Consider the following 26623-nt stretch of genomic DNA (forward strand, 5'->3'; position numbering starts at 1 on the left):
TGAGCAGAAGGGGCCTTGGTAAAATGTCTCATCTGAAAAATGACACCTCTGACAGTGCAGCACTCCATCAATACTGCACTGGAATGTCAGCCTGCATTTTTCTGCTTGTCTCTGAGCAGAACTTGAACTCATGACCTGCAGTCCCAGAATACTCTTGTGCATTGTGGTATTCGTGCAATCTTTAATGCTAGAAACATGTAGAGCCAGAAACAAACTGTCAAGAGAAAGTGACTTTTCAACTCAGCTATTATAATTATTAGATTTTCCTTTTTTAAATAACTGGATGCAACACATTTACATACATTAAATAGAAACACTGCACATTTTTAAATCATACATTGTTTAATCTCACAAAGTAATATTTGGAATTAACAAAAAAATGTTCATTGTCTTAAACAGAATTTGTTGCCAATACTATTTGTCAATGTATTTATTTACAGATTAGCACACTGGATACATCTTTGGCAAGCTGTGATTTTTTTTTAAGAGTCTTGTGAGCAGTAGGACACCCTAATTCCAAACCTATCTTTCCATATCATAAAAGCAAAAGGTTAAACATTTACAGTGTATGGAATAAGTTAAAAGCCATAAAAAAACCAGCATAACACGCTACATTCTTAATTTCAGTATACCTCACAAAGCCTTACCACAACCTGGGGAAAAAGTTCCAATTCAGTTCTTCTGAAACTTTCAATTCTCATAAACGCAACTGATTCAGATGGAGAAAACATCATTTCATAAAAAGAGCTTAATTAAATTAGTTTTTTTTGGAATTACATTTACAGCAACAGAGTTGATGATATCACTGTGGAAGTAACTCTGAATCAGAGTTGCTGAAGACTCAAGGTATTAAGAAGTAAAATACAAGGGTTGCATCTGGTCATGTTTTTCTGCTTCACTTGCCAATCCATAAGTAAAGGTACTTTTTTAGTCAGGAAGCTGGAATTTGTAAAAGGTGGCATAAGTGCACATGAAAAGGCATCTTTAATCAAACAGAACGTGAGCCAAAAGCAAGTATTGAAAGTGCCTTTTCATTCAGATAATCAAAGAATTGCAACAAAGAGCCTTTCATGCTATAAAAAAAACTCATAAAAATGAAGTTTTCGGGGACTATGAGGTCCTCTTGATTCCTATCTTCATCATCTATAAAACAGGAATGTTGGAAATATTTGGCTGCATTCCTTTATATTTGAGGACTGCAGAAGGTAGTAAAATGTTTCGCTATCACCACATAATAGAAAAGGTCTTGGCTGTTTCTCAGAGAGGGTCTGAAATCCTCCATCTGTCAGTACAACGGATTGACAAATCTGTAAGAAATTCAACATCGATTTTCTGAAGAGGCGTGTGAGACGTTTAGTGGCTTTCTTTGGAGCTGCAGAACGTGTCTTTGTGCAAGTTGGGGTTCTGACTATGCCTGTTTCGGCTACGAACAGAGGAGAACATGGTGCTGCAACCAGGCACCTTGCATTTGTGCAACTGACGAAGGTGTACAGTTTTGTAATGAGCCCTAAATGTCCCTTTATTACTGTACATCTTCTGGCAGATGTTGCACATAATTGGTGAATGAGCAGAAGGGATTTGCATCAAGTGATCAATAGATTCCTCGACCACAGCAGCTAGCTGGTATATTTTATCTTTCACCATTAAATCGGAATGCTCAAAAACATCCTCATCATTCACAGGAACTGCTTCATCACTCCCGGCATCTGAATCCCACGAATGGATGCTACTTCCTGACTTGACACTGGATGTAGTACTAAGATCCAGCACACTCCCATCATAAAGACCATCACCTCCTTGAGCATCGTTAGTCTGCTCTTGACCATTGCCGTGAGAGACCACAAAATGTTCAGTTTTGCTCTTTCCTTTCAGTATTACTGGAGTCTGTCCAATGTGAGTTCTTACCAGAACGTCTTTGTAAAGTTCCTTCATTAGAGAGGGGCTGTTGTTGATGTTTTGGGTCTCACATGAACCTTTGGTCAGAAGTTTGTGATGAAGATTGATGTTCGCACTGTGTCTGAAGATAAGGAAAAGGAAACATCAAATATATTAGTCCATTTGCTGGCAATGGGTGAAAATGCAATTGATAGATCAAAAGGTGCAAATCTATTGGAAGCACAACATTCATTCATATCCTTCCGATGTGCAGTTCTCCACAGTTTAATTAGAAAGGTGTTGCCAGGGTTGGAGGGTTTGAGCTGTCAGGAGAGGCTGAATAGGTTGGGGCTATTTTCGCTGGAGTGTTGGAAGCTAAAAGGGAAGTTTATAAACTCATGAGGGGCATGGATTCGGTGAATAGCCAAGGTCTTTTCCCCTGGGTAGTGAGGTCCAAAACTAGAGGGCATAAGTTTACGGTGAGAGGGGAAACATTTAAAAGGGATGTAAGAAGCAACTTTTTCACACAGAGGGTGGTGCATGTATGGAATGAGCAGCCAGAGGAAGTGGTGGAGGCTGGTACAACTATACCATTTAAAAGGCATCTGGATGGGTGTATGAATAGGAAAGGTTCAGAGCGATATGGGCCAAATGTTGGCAAATGAGACTCGACTAATTTAGGATATTTAGTCAGCATGGACGAGTTGAACCAAAGGATCTGTTTCTGTGCTGTACAACTTTATGACTACAAGAAATTATTTATTGATTGGCTCTCCTGTGTACTTCTCACTGATTGGAGAATGTGTTCTTGAAAAATACAGTACATCATGCAGTACTGTGTGCAATTTGGCCTGTCATTTTTGACAAAAATGAATGTTAGCTATTTGTACGTGGACCTTCCCTGGCAGTGTACTTGGAAAACTGTATCAGGGATGTTATGATTGTAATGTATTCATCCATTGAAATGGTAATATGAATTTATTCGAAAGTGCTGCTGCTTAAACAGAGACTCAGGTTTATCAAAGGTTAATTGTTTTGTTCAGGGAATTTTGCAGAATGGAATGGGATGCCCAATTTCAGGTTGTAGGTTAGCAGCCAACATCAAACATATTTTGTATTAAACTGTAAACAGTGATTTTTAAACGATGTATTGGGAACTCCATTCTGTGAATGACCATTTTTTCCCACGGAATGTTATAAACGGCCTTAATGAATTACTGTCAGTTCCTTTGGATTTAACTTTATTTTTTATCTTCCCTTTTGTTTTAAACTTCATGGTGGTAGACTGTGATTTACTGGAGCTGCACACATTAAGGCACGGTCAAGAAAGGTAAAAAGATGCACTTATTTAGCAGCATATCAGATCCTCAGCGTTCTAAAGGGCTTTTCAACTAAAAGATTGGCCTATCATAATGTAGGTAAATAGAGTTTATTGTAATTCTGGGAGAGCTCTTACTAAGTGTTGTTAATAGGGAATGACTATTGCAGAAAAAGATTATACAAGATGTTGATGAGGTCTCTTAGAGTCATAGAGATGTACAGCATGGAAACAGACCCTTCAGTCCAACCCGTCCATGCCAACCAGATATCCCAACCCAATCTACTCCCACCTGCCAGCACCCGGCCCATATCCCTCCAAACCCTTCCTATTCATATACCCATCCAAATGCCTTTTAAATGTTGCAATTGTACCAACCTCCACCACTTCCTCTAGCAGCTCATTCCATACCCGTACCACCCTCTGTGTGAAAAAGTTGCCCCTTATTGCCCCTTATGTCTCTTTTATATCTTTCCCTTCTCACCTATGCCCTCTGGTTCGGGACTCCCCGACCTCGACTTTGTCTATTTATCCTATTCATGCCCCTCATAATTTTGTAAACCTCTATAAGGTCACCCCTCAGCCTCCAACGCTCCAGGGAAAACAGCACCAGCCTTTTCAGTCTCTCCCTATAGCTCAAATCCCCAACTCTGGCAACATCCTTGTAAATTTTTTCTGAACCCTTTCAAGTTTAACAACATCTTTCCGATAGGAAGGAGACCAGAATTGCATGCAATATTCCAACAGTGGCCTAACCAATGTCCTGTACAGCCGCAACATGACCTCCCAACTCATGTACTCAATACTCTGACCAATAAAGGAAAGCATACCAAACACGTTCTTCACTATCCTATCTGCCTGTGACTCCACTTTCAAGGAGCTATGAACCTGTACTCCAAGGTCTCTTTGTTCAGCAACACTCCCTCGGACCTTACCCTTAAGTGAATAAGTCCTGCTAAGATTTGCTTTCTCTGGAGTACTGTTTCCAGTTCTGGTTGTCCTGTCATAGGAAGGATATTATTCAGCTAGAGAGGGTTCAGAAGAGATTTGCCAGGATGTTGCTGGGAATGGAGGGTTTGCGTTTTAAGGAGAAACTGGATAGGCTAGGATTTTTTTCACTGGACTGTAGGAGGTTGGAGGATGACTTATAGAGATTTATAAAATCATAAGGGGCATAGATAAGGTTAATGGCAAGTGTATTTTCCTGAGGCTGGGGGATTTCAAGACTAGGGGGCATATTTTTAAGGAGAGAGGAGAAAGATTTTAAAAAGATATGAGGGGTAACTTTTTTTTACACAATGGTTCGTGTGTGGAATGAGCTGCCAGAGGAAGTGATGGATGCAGGTACAGTTACTTCTGGATACTTTTAAAAGATATTTGGATAAGTACATGAATAACAAATGTTTAGAGGGATGTGCGACAGGAGCAGGCAGTTTCGGATTATGGTTGGCATGGACTGGTTGGACCAAAGGGTCTTTTTCTGTGCTGTAGGACTCTATGACTCTTAGAACCTGGAGTCTGATGGTGCTTGAAGATGGAACTTGAGATTTGATTTACTTGAGCCATGGAATTTGCTGGCACGGAGAAAGATGCTATGATTTTGCAAGGAGGAGGCACAATAAGGGATTCATGGGGTACGGAAATGCTGTTGGGTGCATTATCTTATTGTCAGAGACCATTCTGGGGAAGTAGGGGATTGGCAGCTCTTAGGATGCTGTTAATGTCTTGAGCATTGAGGGAATGTTTGTTTGTTCAGGAGTCAGAAGTGGGAACCTGGGTGAAGTGACTTTCTGCACTCAGTGAGGGAGAATCTTGTCCTCTTGCATTACTGAGGGAAGGGTTTATAGCTTATGGCTTACTGGTGTCAGAAATATAGGGGAAGAGCAGTCCTGTGATTAGTTTTCACAGAATCATCTAATTTTACAGTATAGGAGGCAATTCAACCCATCATGTCTATACTGGCTCCTGAAAGAGCTTCCCAGCTGATTCCATTCTCCAGCCCTATCTCCGTTGCCCTCTAACTTCATGACTTTTAAAAATATCTCCAGCTCTCTTTTGTAACCTCCTATGGAATCCACCTTCCCCACTCTCCCAGGAAGCACATTCCAAATCCAAACAACTCTCTCAGTAAGAAGTCTCTCCCACCTCACTCCTTGCTATCTTGCCGACAAACTTGAAATTGTACTCTATGCCTCTATTTATAAACCCAAGGATCCTATTAGCCTTCTTCACAACAGTTTCACCTTGTTGGCTCACCTTCAGAGAATCATACATGTGAACCTCATGGTCCCTCGCTCTGTTATCCCCTCAATGCTGTACCATATGGAACCCACCTCCCCCACTCTCCCAGAAAGCACATTCCAAATCCAAACAACTCTCTCAGTAAGAAGTCTCTCCCATCTCACTCCTCGCTATCTTGCTGACAAACGTGAAATTGTGACCCCTAGTCACTGACATACCAGCTGGTTGAAACAAAATATCCTTCTTTACGCTGTCAAAAGTGTTCTTCATTTTGAAAATCTCAGTAAGTTCACCTCTTAATCTTCTGTGCTCATCAGAGAATAAGGCCAATTTCTCTAATCTTTCCTTGTATCTAAAATCCCTCATTCCTGGTATTTTTCTATTAAATCTCCTTTAACTCTGTCCTGGCATGAACAGCCTTTCTTAAATAAGAACTGAACACAATACTCCAAACGTGGTCTGACCAATGATTTGTAAAGGCGTAGCATCACTTCCCCGCTTTTATACTCTATGCCTCTATTTATAAACCCAAGGATCCTACTATCCTTCTTCACAACAGTTTCACCTTGTTGGCTCACCTTCAGAGAATCATGCATGTGAACTCCATGGTCCCTCTGCTCTGGTACTCCCCTCAATGCTGTACCATTGAGCCTGTATTGTTTCTCTGTGTTTCTTCTGCCAAAATACATTACATTTCTCTGCATTGAAATTCACCTGCAAGGTATCTTCCCATTTGGCCGACTTGTCAAAGCCCCTCTGAAATTACTCAGCATCATCCTCATAATTCACTATTCTCTCTAGCTCAGTATCATCTGTAAATTTAGAGAATTTGCCCTCAACACCCACCGCTAAACCATTTACATTAGTCAGAAAAAGCGAGGGTTCCAACATTGATCCCTGGGGAATCACCATTTCCAACTCGTCTCATTCTGGGAAATGTCCATCTATACTTATCCTCTGTTTCCTATCTTTCAGCCAACCTTTAATCCATGCTGCCAAAGGCCAATCAATTCCACACAATGCTAATTCAAACTGTTATGTAGCACCATAAAAGGCCCAAACTACAACATTCAGAGCACTACACTCATCCACTGCCTGTGTCACCTTGTCAAATAAATCAATTTAGATGCAAAGAGTGGGACAGTGGATTTACTTGGAGATTGATATATTTTGAAAAGATTGGTTTGGTGGGATTGCTTTGGGGATTGACACACATTGAAGAGGGTGGGTCATTGGGATTGGTTTGGGGACTGATAATATTGAAGAGAGTGGGGCATTGGGATTGGTGTGGGGACTGATGAACATTGAAGAGAGTGGCACATTGGGATTGGTTTGGGGATTGGTGCATATTGATGAAAGTGGGACATTGTTTTGGTTTGGGGACCAATCCAAATCGAAGAGAATGGGACATTGGGGTTGGTTTGGGGACTGATACACATTGAAGAGAGTGGGGCAGAGTTTTGGTTGCATGTAGCAGGCCCCTTGTTTCAGGTTTCATGAGATGGGGGTTCTGGGGAAGAGCTAGCCTGACTAACCATGTCCTATCAATCTCCAGGCTTAATCCAAACTCATAAAGATAGGCTTCTTCTGTCAAGTCTTTGATTTATGATTCATGGTTTATATTTGGTCTTGACTCAGCCTGCAGCCCTTGTGTAACCTCTCCCTCCCTGTAAATTCTGCCATTTATATTCACTGTCATCCCATAGACTGTGTCAAAGTCTCACTACTCCCATGGTCTTGATTACTGGCTGCACTACTTCACGTATCTGTCATTACTGATGTCCCCCTATCTTCTTCTAACCTCACTTGCTTCTCCAACCTGCACTGGGAAGAAAAACCTCACTCCCCGGCAGTAACAAATGCTTGGAGCCATTGCTTCGGATTATAATCTGTAGCTAGTTTTAATGCTCTTTCATTCCAATCCTCACATTGGTAATTGAGCACACAAAGTGGAGGATTGCTGGGACAGTGTCGGCAAGTGCATCTGGTCAAAAAAACAGCAACAGTGGATCAGCATGGACTCCTGCACAGACCTTGAGGTTGGTCTCAGACACATCATAGAAACACAGAAAACACAAGTAGGCCCTTCAGCCCTTCAAGATTGTTCTGCCATTCAGTTCCATAGCTTATTCCTACCTCCCCCCACCCATATCGTTTGATCCCTTTAGCCTCAAGGGCTATAACCAACTCCTTCGTAAAACTATCCATTTTAGCCTTAACTGCTCTCTGTGGTAGCAAATTCCACAGGTTCACCACTCTCTGGGTGAAGACATTTCTCTTCATTTCAGTCTTAAGTAGTTTACCCATATCCTTAGACTGTGACCCCTAGTTCCAGACTCCCCTGCCATTGAGAACATCCTTCCCACATTTCAACTGTCAAGTCCCATTAGAATTATATATGGTTCTCTGAGATTTCCCCACTTACTGTTCTCGTCTCTGACAGAGTTACATACATTGTGTGGAAAATTATTTGAAAATTTTCATCCGCTTTATAGTAAATTGCCTTTCTTTTCTGAATGCAGCTGACATTTATCTCTTTTAGAGATATTTAAATATGACTGAATGAAATATAATTATTTTGCATTTTTGGAAGAAGTTTGAGCTGAGGTTGAATGAATTGTAAACACAGGAGTTTGACACAGATTAAATTAGATTCCCTACAGTATGGAAATAGGCCCTTCAATCCAACAAGTCCACACCAACCCTCTGAAGAGCAACCCACCCAGACCCATTTCCCTCTGACTAATGCAACTAACACAAGAGGCAACTTAGCACAGCCAATTCACCTAACCTGCATATCTTTAGATTGTGGGAGGAAACCCATGCAGACAAGGGGAGAATATGCAAAACTCCACACGGACAATCACTCGAGGCTGGAATCGAACCTGGGTGACTGGCGCTGTGAGGCAGTAGTACTAACCATTAAGCCACCGTGCCGCCCCAATGTATGAACATAACAGACACAAATGATGCGAAGTATGCAGAACCACTGGTCTTGCATTAAGCTTCAAGAAAGTGTGGAATTAAGTAATCTTCATTGCTGAATGCTAAAGAATGGCAGTGGGGTCACTAAAATTAGTGGCTCAGGGATGGAAGGAGAAACAAATGATTTTCAGACAGCCTACTGCACTGGTTCTTGACAGGATATTTATTTGGAAGTGACAGTAAGATAGAGATAGACAGAGACAGATTTTGGCAAGATTTCCCAACCTCTTCTTTTTTCAATGGTGCAAGCGACTGAGGGCAATTCTTGTCCACCTGCTTTCCACCAAGCCCAGCCCACCCTCTGCTGCCTCCGCACAGTCTGTTGGATGGTCAACTATTGCCCTTCTCAGTATCTCCTTCAAAATGACCATCCACTTGGTCTTTGTAACCAGGACGAGTTTCCGCAAGTTTGCATTGACATCATGGCATGAACTGAAAATTGGCTCACAGGAAATGGCCACCTTGTCTTCAGGGAATGAAATATTAGCACAGATGAGGAATTAGCTAACTAATAAGAAACAGAGGGTTAGGATAAATGGGACATTCTTGGCAAACTAAATAGTGGAACACCACAGGGATCAGTGCTATGACCTCAAGTATTTATGATCTGTAATAATGACTTGGATGATCTTTATTGTAGAGAGATTTGCCATTAGTACAAAGATACATAGGAAAGCAAGTTGTGAGGAGCATGCCAAGAATCTGTAATAGGATTTAGAGAAGTAAAGTGAGTGGATAAAAAATTGGCAGAATGAAGTATAATTTGGCTCAAGATGAGATTGTCCACTTTGTTAAGAAGAATAGAACAGTAGAACGTTATTCAAATGGAGAGAGACTGCAGAATGCTGCGGTGCAAAAGGATGTGGGTATCCTTGTACATGAATCACAAAATGAGGGCACAGCAAGGAATTAGGAAGGGAAATAGAATCTTGCCCTTTACTGCAATAGGAACACAGGATTTACCAAAACTGTATACTGGTTAGACCACACTTGGACTGTTGGTTTCCAATTAAGGCGAAAAAAAATTTTCAAATAAATCTTCTCAGAGGCGTCATTATACACCACTGGAGAAAGTGAAACGTGAACCCAAGCCTTTTGATTTAGAGGAAGGGACACTACCAATGCACTACAAGAGTTCTCAATTAAGGAGGGGTTGGAAGCAGTTCACAGACGTTTCATTAGGCTGACTCAAAGAATGAAGGGATTATCTTTCAAGGAAATGTTGAGCGCATTGGGCCTGTACTCAGTGGAGTTTAGAGGAGTGAGATGTGATCTTAGTGAAAGATATAAAATTCTGAGGGAAAATGACAAGCTAGATGCTGAGAGAATATTTCCCCTGATGGGGAAATCTAAACTAGGGAGCTTAAAAGTTTAAAATAATATAAAAGTAAGAGGTCTCCCACTTAAGAAAGAGATGAAGAGGATTTGTTTCTTGCAAAGGATTCTTTGTCTTTGAAATTCTTTTGCACAGGCAATAGTGACAGCTGGGCCATTGAATACATTCAAGTTTGATGTAATCAGATTTTTGACTGACAATCAACGTTAGAATGATGGGGAAGGAGTTGCTTTGCAGTGGATGGGCAAGAAGGTGGAATTAAGGCCAAAATCTGATCATCTATAAACTTACCTAATGGCAGAAAACGTTCAATAGGTCAAATCCTTAAGGTTGGAGTGGCTTAATACAAACTAGTGGAGGAAATGTATGTTAATGAGGAGTTTGGATTGAGCTTTGCTTCGGCACCTATTCCTTATGATATTAAGTTCCTTACTGTGTGTTTGCAATTCCATCAACTTCTCTGTGTGTACCATATAGAAGCACTATAAACACTCCCACAAAATCCTTGACCTCTCTCTACTCTTTTAGAAGCTGTCTCTCCTTTGACCACATTAAATCATTTTTGAGATTTGCCAACATTGGCAAAGTCTTGCATTCCATTCCACGTAGGAACATAGGAACAGCAGTAGGCCATTCAGCCCCTCAAACTTGTTCCACCATTTAATAAGATGATGGCTGATCCGTGGGCTAACTCCATGAAACTGCTTTTGGCCCATATCCCTTTAATATCCTTGCTTCACAAAAATCATGTTCATCTTCACTTTTTGTTGTTACCAACTTTTTGAAAACAAAATGAATTCAAATATAAATGTAGATTACAGAGGTGGGATTTCAATTTATGCTTGCTGGATTTTTGTTGGGCCTCGGGATTGCTACTAATATAAACACTATATGATTGCACTCTGTGTCACTCATTTAATCTCTCCTTCAAAATCTTCACCTTTTATTAACCCCGCAGGCTCAATCCAAACTTCTCCTCAAGGTACATTTCCTTCGTCAGTTTGTATAAGCCACTCTAGCCTGTTTCATTCTAAATACAGATTTTAACCTCCCTAAGCCTTTCAGTTCACTTACTCACCTGTGTATTCTCATGGTCACCCCACCTGTGGCCTCTCCACTCTCTTGGTCTCACTCTTTAGCAAAACCACCACTGCCATTCCCCAATCGGCTTCCAGTCTCACTTCCTCCCCATCCCCTGGAAAAATGCAACTGCCTCTGAACAAATATAACTGCTTCTCCAAGCTCAGTCTCTGGCTTTCCATTCACCACAGCACTTCAGCAACTGTTTTTCCACTTAACCACTCCTCCATTAATGTTCTTGTCCCCAAGAAAATCGTCACTCAATTCCATCGTGATTGGGGTCAAGGGAAAGCAGGATAATCACATAAGTGAGAAAGGAACAAAAGATCTGTTACTGAGTGGTTGGAGGTGGCTTATGTAGAATATAAACAGCAGCATTAACCATTTTCTATTGGCTTGATGTCAATCATAGAATCCCTACAGTGTGGAAGTCAGCCTTTCAGCCTATTAAGCCTACACTGACTGTCTGAGGAACATCCCACCCAGATCCACGCCCCTTCCTTATAACCTTGCATAGTCCATGGCTAACCCAACTATATATCCCTGAACATTATGGGCAATTTCCCATGGCCAGCCCACCTAACGTGCACATCTTTGGACTGTGGGAGGAAACCAGAGCACCCGGAGGAAACCCACACAGACACTGGGAGAATGTGTAAACTCCACACAGACTGACACCTGCAACTGGAATCAAACCCAGGTCCCTAACACTGTGAGGCAGCAATGTTAACCACTGAGCCACCGTGCTGCCCTGTCAAGTGACATGGAGTCCGCTGGGATAGAGTTCCTCTTCATGGGGTGACACAGTGGCTCAGTGGTTAGCACTGCTGCCTCATAGCACCAGGGACCCAGGTTTGATCCCAGCCTCTGGTGACCTTCTGAATGGAGTTTGCACATTCTCCCCATGTCTGCGTGGGTTTCCTCCGGGTGCTCCAGTTTCCTCCCACAGTTCAAAGATGTGCAGGTTAGTGAATTGGCCACGCTAAATTGCCCATAGTGTCAGGTGCATTAGTCAGAGGGAAATGGGTCTGGGTGGGTTACTCTTTGGAGGGTCAGTGTGGACTTGTTGGGCTGAAGGGCCTGTTTCCACACTGTAGGGAATCTAATGTAATCTAAAAAAGCTTGAATCAACTGGTTGAACCACTCAGTCAAGCAGCCATCTGTCCAATCCACACCAAATGATTAAAGTTCTTAGGATCCTCTGTCAAAATAGCTCACTACTCTAGGATCAGCTTGCAATACAAAATTAACTTCCAATAGCAACTCCCTTGTTCATCCCCTCACCTTTTTCACCAGCTCTAGCAAACAAGTGTGACAAATTCAGAAATATATTTTTCACTTGGTTTGTGCTAACCTGGTCCACTGTTCTTCCATCACCCGTCAACCCCACCCTCTCTGCAACTCCTGGGCATTCTGCTTGAGCTTGTTTTCCACCTCACCTGAAACTTATCATGTTCACCAGCTTCATCACTGCTCTCTCATCTCCATTCCCATGAAGCTGTTGTCCATCCTGCTTCCTGACCTGACCTGCATTTGACCCCACACGTTTCCCTTTGAGTTAATCTGCTCTTCAACAAAATCCACCTTCTTGTCTTCACAAACTACCTTCCCATTTCTCCCATAAAAGCAAAATACTATAGATGCTAGTAATTTGCAATAAAACAGAAAACTGTCCCATGCTGTAGCAGGTCTAGTGTTTCCTAGGCCCATCTTAGGATACAGTGTTCCATTGGAGTTCAAAGCAAGGTGGAGGGGAAGCACCACCGCATTTGCTGGAAATTTCAGCTATTGCTTCTCTTCCATTTCATCCATCCACCCCAGCACAGAATTTCTTTTTGGGTTCCCTTCTTCCTTGTCATCTGCATGCTGGCTCCCTGGAGACATGATCTGAAGAGGTGGGGTCTGCTTCCATATGTCCAGCCTTACTCCTCACCCACCTGTATAAACTCCTTCACTGCTTCTCAGTTGTGTGTGATTTCTTACCCAGCACTCAGGCTTGGATCAGTACCAAATTCCTCCATTTTGGGAGCTCCTATCCTTGACCCTGTTATCAATTCCACATCCTTGCCACTAATTCCATCCTTCTCTTTCCAGCCACCATCTACTAGAAGCTTCCATGTGACTTCCAATCTTGTATCGTGCCCATCACAAGGACTGCTAACTTTCCCTTCTGTCTTCCTCTGCTCAGACACTAAGCCAGATGTAACTGCCCCAAAGCTCTCCTAGCCAACTCCCAATTCTCAATTTTCTGGACAACACAACCTGAGTCTGGACTTGTCTTCTTGTACTGTAACCACACCAAGCCTAGCACCCCCCCCCGTCCAGAACGACTGTTTTTCCACACAAACCACCTATCTTGAAATCATTCCTTTTAAAATTCTCATCTTGAAATTTCTTTATGGCTTTATCATCTCTAGCCTCGTCACATCCTGTAAACCCACAACCATCCCGTCCCTCGATTCTCTGCTCTGATTCTCTTTTTCACTCATTTCACTTCACGATAGCCAAGCCTTCAGCCAATTAGATCACTCACTCTGGAATTTGTTTCCTGAAACTATATACTCTCCACGTCTATCTCCTCAATTCAGATTCTTCTTACAACCTCTTTAGCCCCTGTCTTCTTTGGCTTACCATTCATTGAATCTGATTACATATCGGCCTAGCACCCTGGGACATTTTTCTACATCAAAGGAAATTTACAAATGCATGTTGATATTGTGAGTGAGTGATTGAGAGACACATAAAATAAAAGATACAGACTTTCTCAGGCTTAACTGTAAAACCTTTTCACAGTTAGAAAGCTCAAACATTGCTCTCCAGGCACGGAAATGCAGGAGGTGGGAATGTGGCTGTGCCCAGCTACAGCACATGATGGATAGCTGTTGACTGGGGAGATTAAGGAGACACAGCTGTTCAGGGGGTATGTCAGTGTTATTAATGTCACAAAGTGTGGTGATGGAAAAGCACAGCAGGTCAGGCAGCATCCGAGGAGCAGGAGCGTCGAGGTATCAGGAATGTGGGGGTGGGGGAACCTGTGCCCAAGGGGGCTGAGAGATAGATGGGAGGGGAGTGGGGCTGGGGAGAAGGTAGCTGGGAAGGTGATAGGTAGATACAGGTGGGCGGTAATGGTGATAGGTTGGAGTGGAGGGTGGAGCAGATAGGTGGGAAGGAACATGGACAGGTAGGACAGTTCAAGAGGGTGGTGCCAAGTTGGAGGCTTGGATCTTGATAAAGTAGGAGGAGGTGAGATGAGGAAACTTGTGAAATCGACATTGATGGCGTGTGGGTGAAGGGTCCCTAGGTGGAAGATGAGGTGTTCTTCCTCCAGGCAACGGGTGGCTAGGACTTGGCAGTGGAGGAGGCCCTGGACTTTCATGTCTTTGGGCGAGTGGGAGGGGGAGTTGAAGTGGTTAGCCACAGGGTGGTGGGGTTGTTGGGTACCTGTGTCCCTAAGATGTTCTATGAAACATTCCTCAAGTTGGCATCCTGTCTCCCCAATGTACAGGAGTCTGCATCGAGAGCAACGGACACAGTAGAGGAGTTGTTCAGATGTGCAGGAAAATTTCTTCTGGATTTGGAAGGATCCTTTGGGGCCTTGGATGGAGGTGAGTGGGGGGATGTGTGGGAGCAGGTATGACAGTGTTATTAATGTGACTAAAATAGGATAAAATCAGAAAATCATGGCTCCAGATTGACAGTAATTGGTGGGGAAGAGCCTAATCTGGAGTACCAAAACAGAGTTAACCCTTTGTTGATGAGGCCTGCAGGAAGAAAATCTTTGATTGGCCTTTCAATAGTGATTCCCAGCCTGGCAAATTTGGTTTCACTCATTTGTGAGATGTGGCATTGCCAGCTGGTCAGCATTTATTACCCGTCCCTAGTTGCCCTTGAGAAGGTGGTGAGCTGCCATCTTGAACCGCGGCAGTCCACCTGCTGTGGCTTGACTGATTATGCTATTAGAGAGGGAATTCCAGGATTTTACCCAAGTGACAAAGAAGGAACAGAATGGGTGACCAGCACAGAGGAGGTCCTGCACACCAAAGACCCCAGTTTGACAATTACCAGATAACCCTCTCCAAGTGTGAACACTTGCTGTGATTCCATCCCACAGGAATGGGGACTCCCTCAGCACCTCATCCAAATGGCTATTCCTAATATAAAGCCATACAGCACGGAAACAGACCCTTCAGTCCAACCAATCCATGCAGAATATAATCCCAAACTAAACTAGTCCCACCTGCTAATCCTGGCCCATATCCCTCCAAACATTTCTCATTTGTGTACTTATCCAAGTGTCTTTTAAACGTTATAGTTGTACCCACATCCACATCCACCACACGTAAACCAATCTCTGTGTAAAAAAACTTCCCCCCGTGTCTTGTTTAAATCTCTCTCCTTTAAAATGTGCCCTCTGGTCTTGAAATCCTCCATCCAAGGCAAAAGACAAGTACCATTGACTCTATCCAGGCTCCTCATGATTTTATAAACTTCTATAAGGTCTCCTCTCACCCTCCTATGCTCCAGTCAAAAACGTCCCAGCCTTTCTTTATAAACTCAAATATCCATTCCTGTCAACATCCTGGTAAATGCCTCCCAAAACGTCTCCAGCTTAATTATATCCTGGGCGACCAGAACTGGCTTCAATAATGTCCTCAACATGACTTCCCAACTCCTGTACTCAATGTGAGTCAATGCAGTGCATTTCTGTTGGTGAGTCAACAGGGAAGGGGACTGAACCTCCCCCCCGCCCCCCCCACACCCCCAACCCCACCCCCTGCCTTCCATTTCTCACAGAAGCTGTGACCACTCCACTCCCCCTGCCCCCGCCCCCTCCTGGCACTGAGGCTGACATCCGGTAACTCAGGGATCAGACTGGATCTTCACTGAATCCCTACAGTGTGGAAACAGGCCATTTGGCCCAACAAGTCCACACCATCCCTCCAAAAGTATCCCACCCAGACCCATTCCCCTGAACACTACGGGCAATTTAGCATGGCCAATTCACCTGACCTGCACATCTTTGGACTGTGGGAGGAAACCAGAGCACCCAGAGGAAACCCACGCAGACACAGGGAGAACGTGCAAACTCCACATAGACAGTTGTCCAATGCTGGAATCGAACCTGGCGCTGTGAGGCAGCCATACTAACCACTGAGCCACTTCTCCTGGAATTTTGGGTTCAGCTCCTCACAGGTTAAATTTGCCAGAACAGCAGTTCTCTTTTAAATTTAATTGGGAGCTGAAATTCTGTCCTAAAGCCACTCATTGTATATTATTTTAAATAAGTCCTGCGCAAGCCATTTTATTTTGCACCTGAAAGCAATTGGGAGCTTTAATGTTTCTATTAAAACAACGAGAGGGCAAATTTAATGGTGAGCCACTTGAAAGATTGATCTCTCTTCAGCCACTATCCTTGTCACCCCCAACCACGCCCCACCCCCGCAGTCCAATTTTATTTGCTTCCTGTTCCTCTGCACCTCAGTTACAGCTCGGACTCCCTGGGCTCGAAGCAGGTCGTGCAGCCAAATTTCCATACAGCACCGTCTCAGACACAGCCCTTGCTTTCTGTACCTGGGCCAGGCACGAGTGCTGTTTGCCAACAGGGGGAATCCAGGCAAAAGGTTCTCAAAACATGCAACTGTGCGAATGCGAGACGAGGTGAATCAGTACATTATTGAACGGAATGCTTTTGGCTTTCGGGAAAAAAAAAAGAAAACAAGACAAAGCAAAAAAAAAAAGCAAAAAGCAACTTTTCACTGACCTGTCCCTACTACGCCTTGATGGGAAAGCTGCGTTGCAACCTCCAACTGTGCACAGGTGCATCTCCTTTAGATGCACATTTTTGTAATGCAACTTAACACTGTAAGAACTTTTAAACACCTTCTTGCAGACATAGCAATAGTTAGGATTAGAAGTACCCTGATTATCCCCCTTATCTGCGACAGGCTGCAGATATGTGCAGCCATTCACCGCTGGGCTCTCGGAACATGGTGAGCCAGGCCTCTGAGGCAGTAATGCACTGCTAAAGCCTCCATTCAGCAGCCTGTACCGCACTTCTTTAGAATTGTTGGTGGGTTGTAACCAACCTTCTGATTTAAATACCAGGCCCTCGTTACTGTCAGGTTCAAACTCCATTCGTTCCTCCCTAGGAGACGAAATGATTACAGTTTTTGCCTGCACACATGCATCTCCATTTTCCAAGTGGAGGGAGCTGTTGACTGATTTCCCCTCAGTATCTGCTCCAGTGTTGGTAGACATCAAATCAGGCCGCTGCTGCCCTTTGAGGCTCTGCTCCTCCAAGTCAGACAAATAACTCAGCCCACTTTCTGTTCTTTCTAAACCATCCTTGACATGCTGAAACTCACTGTCACTTCTCTGCTGTGCAGATGCCGCACTGTCAGGAGCTCCACCTTCGGAGTCCTCTAAGTCTTCCATACTTTCTTTCTCGATTTTAACCGGCATGCTCGATTTCCGGGATTTCTTTTTCGGCACAGGATCTCTTGCAGGAGGCTGCCCTGGGACTGAGGGAGCTGTGACTGGCAAATGTGGGAGGGCGCCTTGGGGGATGGCGAGTTCAGATGGTGGCACCAGGCTGCGATAAAATGGGAGAACTGGCTGAACGGTCTTCAGGTTTTGAAACATGTTGCTGTGCCCGGTATTGGGAATGCCAGTCTGAACGCTGTTCTGAGGGGCTGGTTCTGCCCGGGGATTATCAAACCCTGAAAGTGACCGGGCATCGGTGCCAAGGCAGTTGCTGATATTGAGCTTCCTGTTATTGACTTGGATGACTGTTGTTAAGGAGCAGTTTCTCAGATCTTTGTCACGGTTGTTTTTCATGGTCGGCATGTGAAGCCTGGGGTTGGGATTGGAGCTGTGGCGATTACGGCTACGCAGGGAACTAAAGACCATATTGCAACCTTCCACCGTGCACCTGTGCTTAATCTTCAGGTGAACAGCATTGTAATGAATCTTTAATGTGCCTTTATCATAAAAAGTCTTTTCACATGCACTGCAGTAAACACGCCCCTTGTTTGTTAGGGAACCGTTTTTCTCTAAGGATTTCACTCTGACATGAGAAGACACGTACCGTTGCTCAACATCGTGTTTTGGTGTTACACTGAGTGCAGGGGATGCCACGGCACTGGACTCATTGGTGGACATATTCTTTGTATCGTGGTGAATGCCATCTTGGGAGTTCTGGCTGGTTGCCTCAGGACTCGGGAAAGAGTCAGCTTGGGAGTTCGAAAGGAAACTCTTGCTGAGGGGAACGGGAATGTCTTGCTTGGTTTCTCGTGGCCTGTCTTGAGACTGATCAAGGAGGAAACTGCTGGGAGACGCCCCCAGCAGAGGCATTGGGATAGGATTAAAGAACTGGAATGGTAGCATAAACGCCAGATTGTTCACGATGTTCTCAAAGTGATGAGTGCTGCTGGCACTGATTTTCTCAGGCTGGGTGACTAGCGCAGGGTTTCGGGTTTGGTTGCTGCTTTCTATAAAGGTTCGGATGTCAGAGTTAGTTTTGGTCGGTGGGACGACAACAGCATGTCCCTCCTTCTCCTGAATTGCCATGAGTTCAACGATGGATTTGGTCTCTCCAAAACGAAGGAATTGGTTGAGGGAGACCATTTCTTCCTCGTAGGTCATTATGCTCCATCGATCAAGTACTTTTCCTGAGGCATCCTGCAACACAAGAATTGGCATGGAATAAAACTCTAATGTAGTTTGGCATGATATACTTTATTGACAATACCTGTTTCCCTACGGGTGATGGGCACCATCTCCATTGGTACACGGCAAAGTGCTGTGGGCAAAGACTCAAGATTTTCTAGTTTATGCTAGCACCCAGCAATCAGCACAGATTCAGAATGTCGCCCCTATTATATCAGCTCCAGCAAACAATAGACTAGTTTTTAATTAAACATTTCCTCTGGCTCCCATGTAATGTGACAATTGACAATTAGATTAGATTCCCTAGAGTATGGAAACAGGCCCTTCGGCCCAACAAGTCCACACCCAGACCCATTTCCCTCTGACTAATGCACCTAACACTATGGGCAACTTAACACGGCCAATTCACCTGACGTACACATCTTTGGACTGTGGGAGGAAACCGGAGCACCCGGAGGAAACCCACACAGACACGGGGAGAATGTGCAAACTCCACACAGACAGTCACTCAAGGCTGGAATTGAACCTGGGACCCTGGTGCTGTGAGGCAGCAGTGCTAACCACTGAGCCACCGTGCCACCCCCAATTAACTCGAATATTTCAAATACACAAAGATCCAGTCGAACATTCTGGTTTCATTTGGATGAGCTTTAGCAAATTTCACTCAAGCTGCTGTAAGGAACAAATATTAAAATATGGTCTGAGGTAGAGTATGACAAAGGCACAACTAAATCATAACAATCCCACGGGAATTATACATCTTATCCCATCATCAATGCTGCAAGGTTAAGGATGGGGCTAGTTTTCTCTCTCAGCTCTCGCTCTTTGCCAGCTGAGGCAAGATGAACTATTCAGGATGTGAAAAGTGGTGCGGAAAAATACTATTTTTCTTCGGGTCAACTTACCACTTCAAGAGGATGCTCCACCTTTAGAGAGGAAACTGAAAACTCAAAATAAGTGCTCACATGAGTTGAATGAACATTGATAAAAATTCTGGATTAGTGGTGCTGGAAGGGTACAGCAGTTCAGGCAGCATCCAAGGAGCAGCAAAATCGACGTTTCGGGCAAAAGCCCTTCATCAGGAATAAAAGCTGTGAGCCTAAAGCGTGGAGAGATAAACTAGAGGAGGGTGGGGGTGGGGAGAAAGTAGCATAGAGTACAATGGGTGAGTGGGGGAGGGGATGAAGGTGATAGGTCAGGGAGGAGAGGGTGGAGTGGATAGGTGGAAAAGGAGATAGGCAGGTAGGACAAGTCCGGACAAGTCATGGGGATAGTGCTGAGCTGGAAGTTTGGAATGAGGGTGAGGTGGGGGAAGGGGAAAGGAGGAAACTGTTGAAGTCCACATTGATGCCCTGGGGTTGAAGTGTTCCGAGGCAGAAGATGAGGCGTTCTTCCTCCAGGCGTCTGGTGGTGGGGGAGCGGCGGTGAAGGAGGCCCAGGACCTCCATGTCCTCGGCAGAGTGGGTTCCCTAGCATGCTTAAAGTCCCAAGGTATCATGATTCAACAGCGCATTTCACAACAGATATAACATCTACCTAAATAACTAACTAACCCAGTGAGTATTTATAACCAGCTGACAGGCTTTGAGGTGACTCCGAAAGCATTGAAATATATCGCAAACTGGATGAGTTTTGGAAGATAATTTGAGAATGCAGGTGTGACAACACTACGGCCTTAAGAGGTCTATATTGTCCTGCATTTGTTTATGAAGAGAGGTTGAGACAGAGGTACAGAGCAGCCTGCTACAAACCAATGAAGTAAATAGCTTGTGAGGCCATGGTTTTTTTTAAAAGTTGGAAGAATAGAAGCAGTGAAGTAGGGGGACGGGGAAGGGGGTCAAGCTCCCACAGAACCAGGATTTTAGTTTAACTTTTAGTCGCAGTTGCTGGGGTCTTGAAGCTGATGTCCTCTTTCTATTACAGCCAAAAGTTGGGGGTTCTCTTCCTGCTGCTAGATTGTATATAAGATCACCTATTTTACTGAATTTGCCTTTGCTAAGGGTGTGTTTATGGGATGCTACTATATCGGAACAGTTACTGCTTAGGAATTAACTAATCTATTATTCTGTTAAGTTTTCCAGTAGAGTTAAGGTGAGACAATTCTTCTTCCTTTTGTTTGGATTATAACTATAGTAAAGAATAAAGTGTGTTTTGCTTCAAGCTTGGTAGTTTGGCCAAACGAATTACATCTAGAACACGATGCCTTACACGTTCCCACTCAAAATAAGAAAAGATTGGAGCTAGGGTAGCTTCTGGATACATTTTGAGGGGCTTGGTCTGGTCCATAACATAGGTTTGATGGTTTAGACTGCGTCCCCAATGATGGGTCTGGAGGTGATGCTAGAGGGCAGGGAAAGGGGAGAGGGAGAGTATTGCAGTAGAGGTTTTGGTTACAACAAGGGGCTGGATAGGCTGGTACTTCTTTTCACTGGCACATAGAGGTTGATGGCTGACCACATGGAGGTTTAGAAAATCATGAGTGCTGTAGATAGGACTAATGATAAGTGTCTTTCCCCTCGGTTAGGGGATTTCAAGATTAGGGGGAGTATTTTAAAGGTGAGAGGAGAGAGATTTTAAAAAGACACGAGAGGTAAATTTTTTACAGAGGATGGTTTGTGCGTGGAATGAATTTCCTGAGGAAGTGGTGGATGCAGGCATAGTTAACGTTTAAAAGACACTTAAATGAGTACATGAATAGGAAAAGTTTGGAGAGATTTGGGCCAGGAGCAGGCAGGTGGGACTAGTTTAGTTTGGGGATTATGGTTGGCATGGATTGGTTGGACCCAAGGGTCTGTTTCCGTGCTGTATGACCCTATGACCAGCCTCAGTGTAAGTTGTACACTGGGACACAGGGAGGAAGAAAGGCATGCTGACAGCATGAGAGAATATTTAAATAAGGATGAGGATCTGAAAAATCTGGAGCTAACTAACTCAGAAGTGATGGAAATCAGCAAATGGAAATGATGGAAAGACATATAAAATAGATAGATGGCAGAATGACATCAGCTGGAATCTGTGCAGAATCAGGTTCGGGAAATAAACAAAACTGTTTCTAGCAAAATAAAACCAAAACAGCTGAGGAAGTGTAATCTTGAGGGGGTAAATGATATCCATGAGAGTTTCAACACTGAGGGAAGAAATGTAATGTCAGGTTTCTGCCTGTGCTGTTTAAAGGGAGTGTGTAATTAGAGGTCCACATGGACAGGGTTTGACATTCAATACCGGATCCTGAGAGATCTTGGTAGAGTGTCTGTGCAGAGCATGCTTCCTCTTACGGATGACTCGAGGGCTAAGGGGCTACAGAGGGATCACCCATGGGGATGAGGTAAAATTGTTTCTCATAGCGGGGTGTGAGAACTCTCTGAAATTCAGTGGAGAGGTGGACAGCTTCTTGGGAAGCAAAGGTGGAGGTTGAAAGGTTATTAGGAGTGGGTGAGAATATGGATTTGAGGTTACAGTAAGATCAGACATACTCTTTTTTAATCAAGGGGCCAAAGTGCTTGCTTCCTTTCCTGGTCGGTGTTGCCTTCACCCTGCACAAGGAGGGATTGCAAGCTGCAATCTCTGGGTTCTGAATACTTCTTCTCGGGTAACAAAGGACACCAGCTGGGATGAATCCAAAACAGTTTCAGACTTCTCTATTCACTTGCAGGTCTTGTGGATATTGTCATCAGGGATATGTTGGCAAAGGGAGGGACAGCAAAACAGGACAGTCCTACCTCAGGTTGGGCCACAGCTTTCAGTTACTTACATTAACAGACCCAGTGAAACCAGATAGGTTCGGACAAAGGAAAAGATTGTCTTCGGTTATCAGATGAGGGAAAACGGAGGTGTGGTCCTCACTGTGACAATAATAATTGCACTCATATAGCACCTTTAACACAGTAAAGCATCACAAGGAGCTCCACATCAGACCAAACTTGGCCATTAATGAAAGCATATCTTTCTCAAAACTAATGCAAAAAATTCATTTTGTATCTCTCCCATCTCCTGAGGATCAACAAATACACGAACTCATTGATCTTTAAGGGGGCTAATTCTTTCCTCTAGTTGTTCTTTTGCTCTTAATGTACTTGTGAAATCTCTTTGGATTATCCTTAACCTGATCTGCCAAGGCTATCTCATATCCCCTCCTTGTCCTCCTGATCTCCCTTTTAAGAATACCCCTTACAATCTTTATAATCTTCAGAGATTCATTTGATCACAGATATCTATATTTAATATGTGATTCTTTCTTATTCTTGACTAGAATCTCAATATCTTTATTCATCCATTGTTTCCTACACTTATCAGCTTTAGCCTTCACTCTTAACAAGAACATAATGCCTCTGAGCTCTCATTATCACACTTTTGAAAGCCTCCCACTTGTCAGTCAAGAACTTTGGAAATACTTGTCTCATATCTTTAATTTAATTTTTTATCCTTTTCCATAAGTATTTTAAAATTAATAAAATTATGATCACTAGTCCCAAAGTGTTCCCCTACTAACATGTCAATCATTGGCCCAGTCTTATTTCCCAAGAGAAGGTCAAGTTTTGATCCTTCTCTAGTAGGTACATTTACAGTTTGATAAAAAAAAATTTCTTGAACACATTAAAACAAATTCCTCACCATCCAAGCCTTTAACACCAAGGCAGACCCAGACAACGTTTGGAAAATTAAAATCCCCTACTATTACAACAGTATTATTCTTAGACATAGCTGAGGTCTCTCCACATATTTGTTCCTCAATTTCCCATCGACTGCTGGGAGATCTATAGTACAATCCCATCCCTTTCTTAGTTCTAATTTCTACACATACAGTTTCACTTTATGATCCCTCAGAAATATTCTCTCCAATCAATTTTCCTTAATCAAAAACATCACATCCCTTCTCTCTTGATTCATTTTCTATCCTTCCTATAGCATTTAAAACCTAGCCCTGTCCATCCGTCAGCCAAGTTTCTGTAATAGCTACGATGTCGCAGTTCCATGTTCCCAAACATGCCCTGAGTTCACCTGTAAGATCCCTTGCATTGAAATCAATCCAATTTAATTCTTCAGAGTTACCTCGTTCTCTGACTTGCTGTTGTCTGCCTTTGCAAATTGAATTGCCCTTTTCTGATTCAGAAGCACCCTCATGTGTCTTTCTATTTGTACTGCTACAGAGGAACTTCCCCCCACCATCCCAGTTGCTTTTAGGCTACTGCATGGCTGCAATTTGGAGGTCCCAATGTTGAAAAGGATGAGAAAGTAGTAATGGAGTGAACATTTCAGTGTAGGATCAAGGCTGCTGAAAGCATAACCACCAAGAGTGCAGCAATTGAAAATGTGGATGCAGAAGAGGCCAGAATTGGAGATATCTCTATGGTTACAGAACCGGGGCAGGAAGATACACGGAGGAGCAAGAGCCTGGCCCATAACTCTCCCAATCTTTCCTATTCATGTACTTATCTAAGTGCCTTTGAAACATTTTAACTATACCCACATCCATCACTTCCTCAGGAAGTCCATTCCACACACGAATCACCCTCTGTGTAAAAGGTTTGTCCCTCATGTCTTCCTTAAATCTCTCTCCTCTATTCTTAACTTCATGCCCCCTAATCTTGAAACCCTCCATCCTAGGCAAGAGACACCTACATTAACCCTATCTATACACCACATGATTTTGTAAAACGCTATAAGGTTACCTCTTAACCTCCTCTGCAAAACAAATATGAACATTTCCTGTCCCAGAGGATGGACCAAATTGGAAAATGAAGGATTCTCTGAGGGTACCTCTTTATCTCCATTGGTTAATTGTATATTTCTTCCATTGCACTGAAGCTGTTGGACACAATTTTCACCAAGGTAGACGGAACCAGGCATGAGGGAGGAAACAGATGCTGATACATCCAGGTTGCAATTTAATGTTAGCCATCGACCTTTTTCCTTCTATGATTCAGAACAACACATTTTGAGGAAATCAGTGGGACTTACTGCATGGTATAATGAACAGACTTCCTTAATGCCGGGAATCAGGGATTCATTGGATCTCATTCAGGATTTTCAAACTCAACGTTACAACCTCACCAAAACAAAATCTGCTGAAAACCACATTCTATTATGAGCCTGTTTTCCTGCATCAAAGGCTATATGAAAGACATTATGACATATTTCGTGCTAAGTTCTTAGAAATCAGTTAAGTCATTTCAGCAATTATTTACAACACAGTTACTTCTCTCAGACAAGAGTTCCTGACTTAGCAGTTTTTAGCATCTTTGGGGAACAGCTTTTATTAACAATCAACTTTCTACCCTTTTCAAAAAAAAAAGATACTAATCAATGAGATGAGTATTAATGACAGTAGTAACATGGTCACTATTAGACCAGCTTTTGATTCCAGATTATTATTGAATATGAATTTCACCATTAGAATTCTTGACTCCAGAACATTGTTGTGGGACTTGGGATTACGAGTGCCACCGCTCCCACAAAATTCTGATGCTCTGCCAAATGAGCTAACCAATCACCTTGTTGTAGAGTCACAGAGTCATACTGCACGGAAACAGACCCTCTGGTCCAACCAGTCTCAAACGAAACTAGTCCCACCTGCCGGCTCCTGGCCCATACCTCTCCCAATCTTTCCTATTCATGTAATTATCTAAGTGCCTTTTAAACATTTTAACTGTACCCACTTCCACAGGAAGTCCATTCCACACACAAACCACCCTCTATGTAAAAGGTTTGTCCCTCATCTCTTCTTTAATCTCTCTCCTCTATTCTTAAAATCATGCCCCCTAATCTTGAAACCCTCTGTCCTAGGCAAAAGACACCTCCCATTAACCCTATCTATTCACCACATGATTTTCTAAACTGTTAAAAAGTTACCTCTCAACCTCCTACGCTCCAGTAAAAAGGTCCCAGCCTATCCAGTCTTTCTTTATAACTCAAATCTTCCACACCTGGCAACATCCTGGTAAATGTCCTCTGAACCTCTTTAGCTTAATAATATCCTTCCTATAGCAGGACAACCAGAACTGGACATATCAGTGATGCTTGTTACCGAAAGTTATACACACATCGTTCATGAATGATGCCTATTTTGAACCAATCATAAGCCACGTATTCCTTTGATGATACTTCAAAGCTTCAAATACTGAACTATTCAATAATCGAACACGACATGGCTCAACTCTCCAATATACCCAGGTCTTTCTGCATTTGATCAGCCTTTTCCACTTTGGTTGCCATTTTGGTCTTTTCTACTGGCCAAACTCTCTTCCCAACAACCAGGTGCCTATTGATGCAAGCAACTGCAGTCTTCATATCAGCTAAACAATGAAGGGAAATGTTAGTCAGCATTAAGGTCCCGCCATTTAAAACTAAACTTAGAATAATTTGAAGAAATAAAGAGAATTCTATGAATCATGGCTTAAAATGTGGAAACTACAATAACCTATGCCAAAAAGTGGTCATTATTTTCTCACAATCATTACTATTGTTTCAGAACAATAAGACCATCTCAGCTCCTTACAATAAAATGGGAGAATTCACTAAAGCGTAAACTCTGTCGGAAAGAGAGTTGTAAAGGGAGCTACTACCTGTTCAGATAATAGTGAAAGTATCTCACAACTGAACTCTAGGAGCAAGGAATTTTGATTTGTTATTTTTTCATTGAACTGCCTTCTTGAACCACTGTAGTCTATTTCATATTGGTAGACCCACAATGTTTTATCCCTCTAAACCCTTCCTATTCACATGCCCATCCAGATGTCTTTTAAATGCTGTAATTGTACCAGCCTCCACCACTTCCTCTGGCAGCTCATTCCATTCACGTACCACTCTCTGTGTGAAAAAGTAGCCCCTTAGGTCCCTTTGAAGTCTTTTCCCTCTCACCTTAAACCTATGCGCTCTAGCTGGGAGTGAAGGTAAACTATGAGAAGGACACAGTGGTAGCTCAGTGTGATTTGGACAGGTTGAGTGAGAGGGCAAAAAGCATGCCAGATGAAGTGGATTACTGATAAATGAGAAGTTATCCAGAAACAGGAAGGCAAGTTATTGATTGTCCGAATGGTGATGGATGGGGAAAAGGGGTGGGGCTGCAGTGGGACCTGGGTGCCCTTGCACACCAGTCACTGAAAGTAGAGCTGAAAATGTGT

The 26623-nt window shown here is 43.2% G+C and overlaps 1 protein-coding gene across 1 annotated transcript in view; it reads right to left on the reverse strand.

The window, feature by feature from the left end:
- Positions 1–321: 321 nt before the first annotated feature.
- bnc1 (basonuclin zinc finger protein 1) overlaps positions 322–26623 on the reverse strand; it is a 131168-nt gene continuing 104866 nt past the window's right edge. Inside the window, exons 4-5 of the mRNA XM_072564783.1 lie at positions 16597–18515; positions 322–2017 (exon numbers count right to left, since the gene is read on the reverse strand). Coding sequence (XP_072420884.1) covers positions 1354–2017; positions 16597–18515 — 2583 coding nt within the window. The 3' untranslated portion in view covers positions 322–1353. The remainder of the gene's footprint in view (positions 2018–16596; positions 18516–26623) is intronic.

The sequence above is a fragment of the Chiloscyllium punctatum genome, chromosome 48 (assembly GCF_047496795.1).
Source record: "Chiloscyllium punctatum isolate Juve2018m chromosome 48, sChiPun1.3, whole genome shotgun sequence".
NCBI classification, from domain to species: domain Eukaryota; kingdom Metazoa; phylum Chordata; class Chondrichthyes; order Orectolobiformes; family Hemiscylliidae; genus Chiloscyllium; species Chiloscyllium punctatum.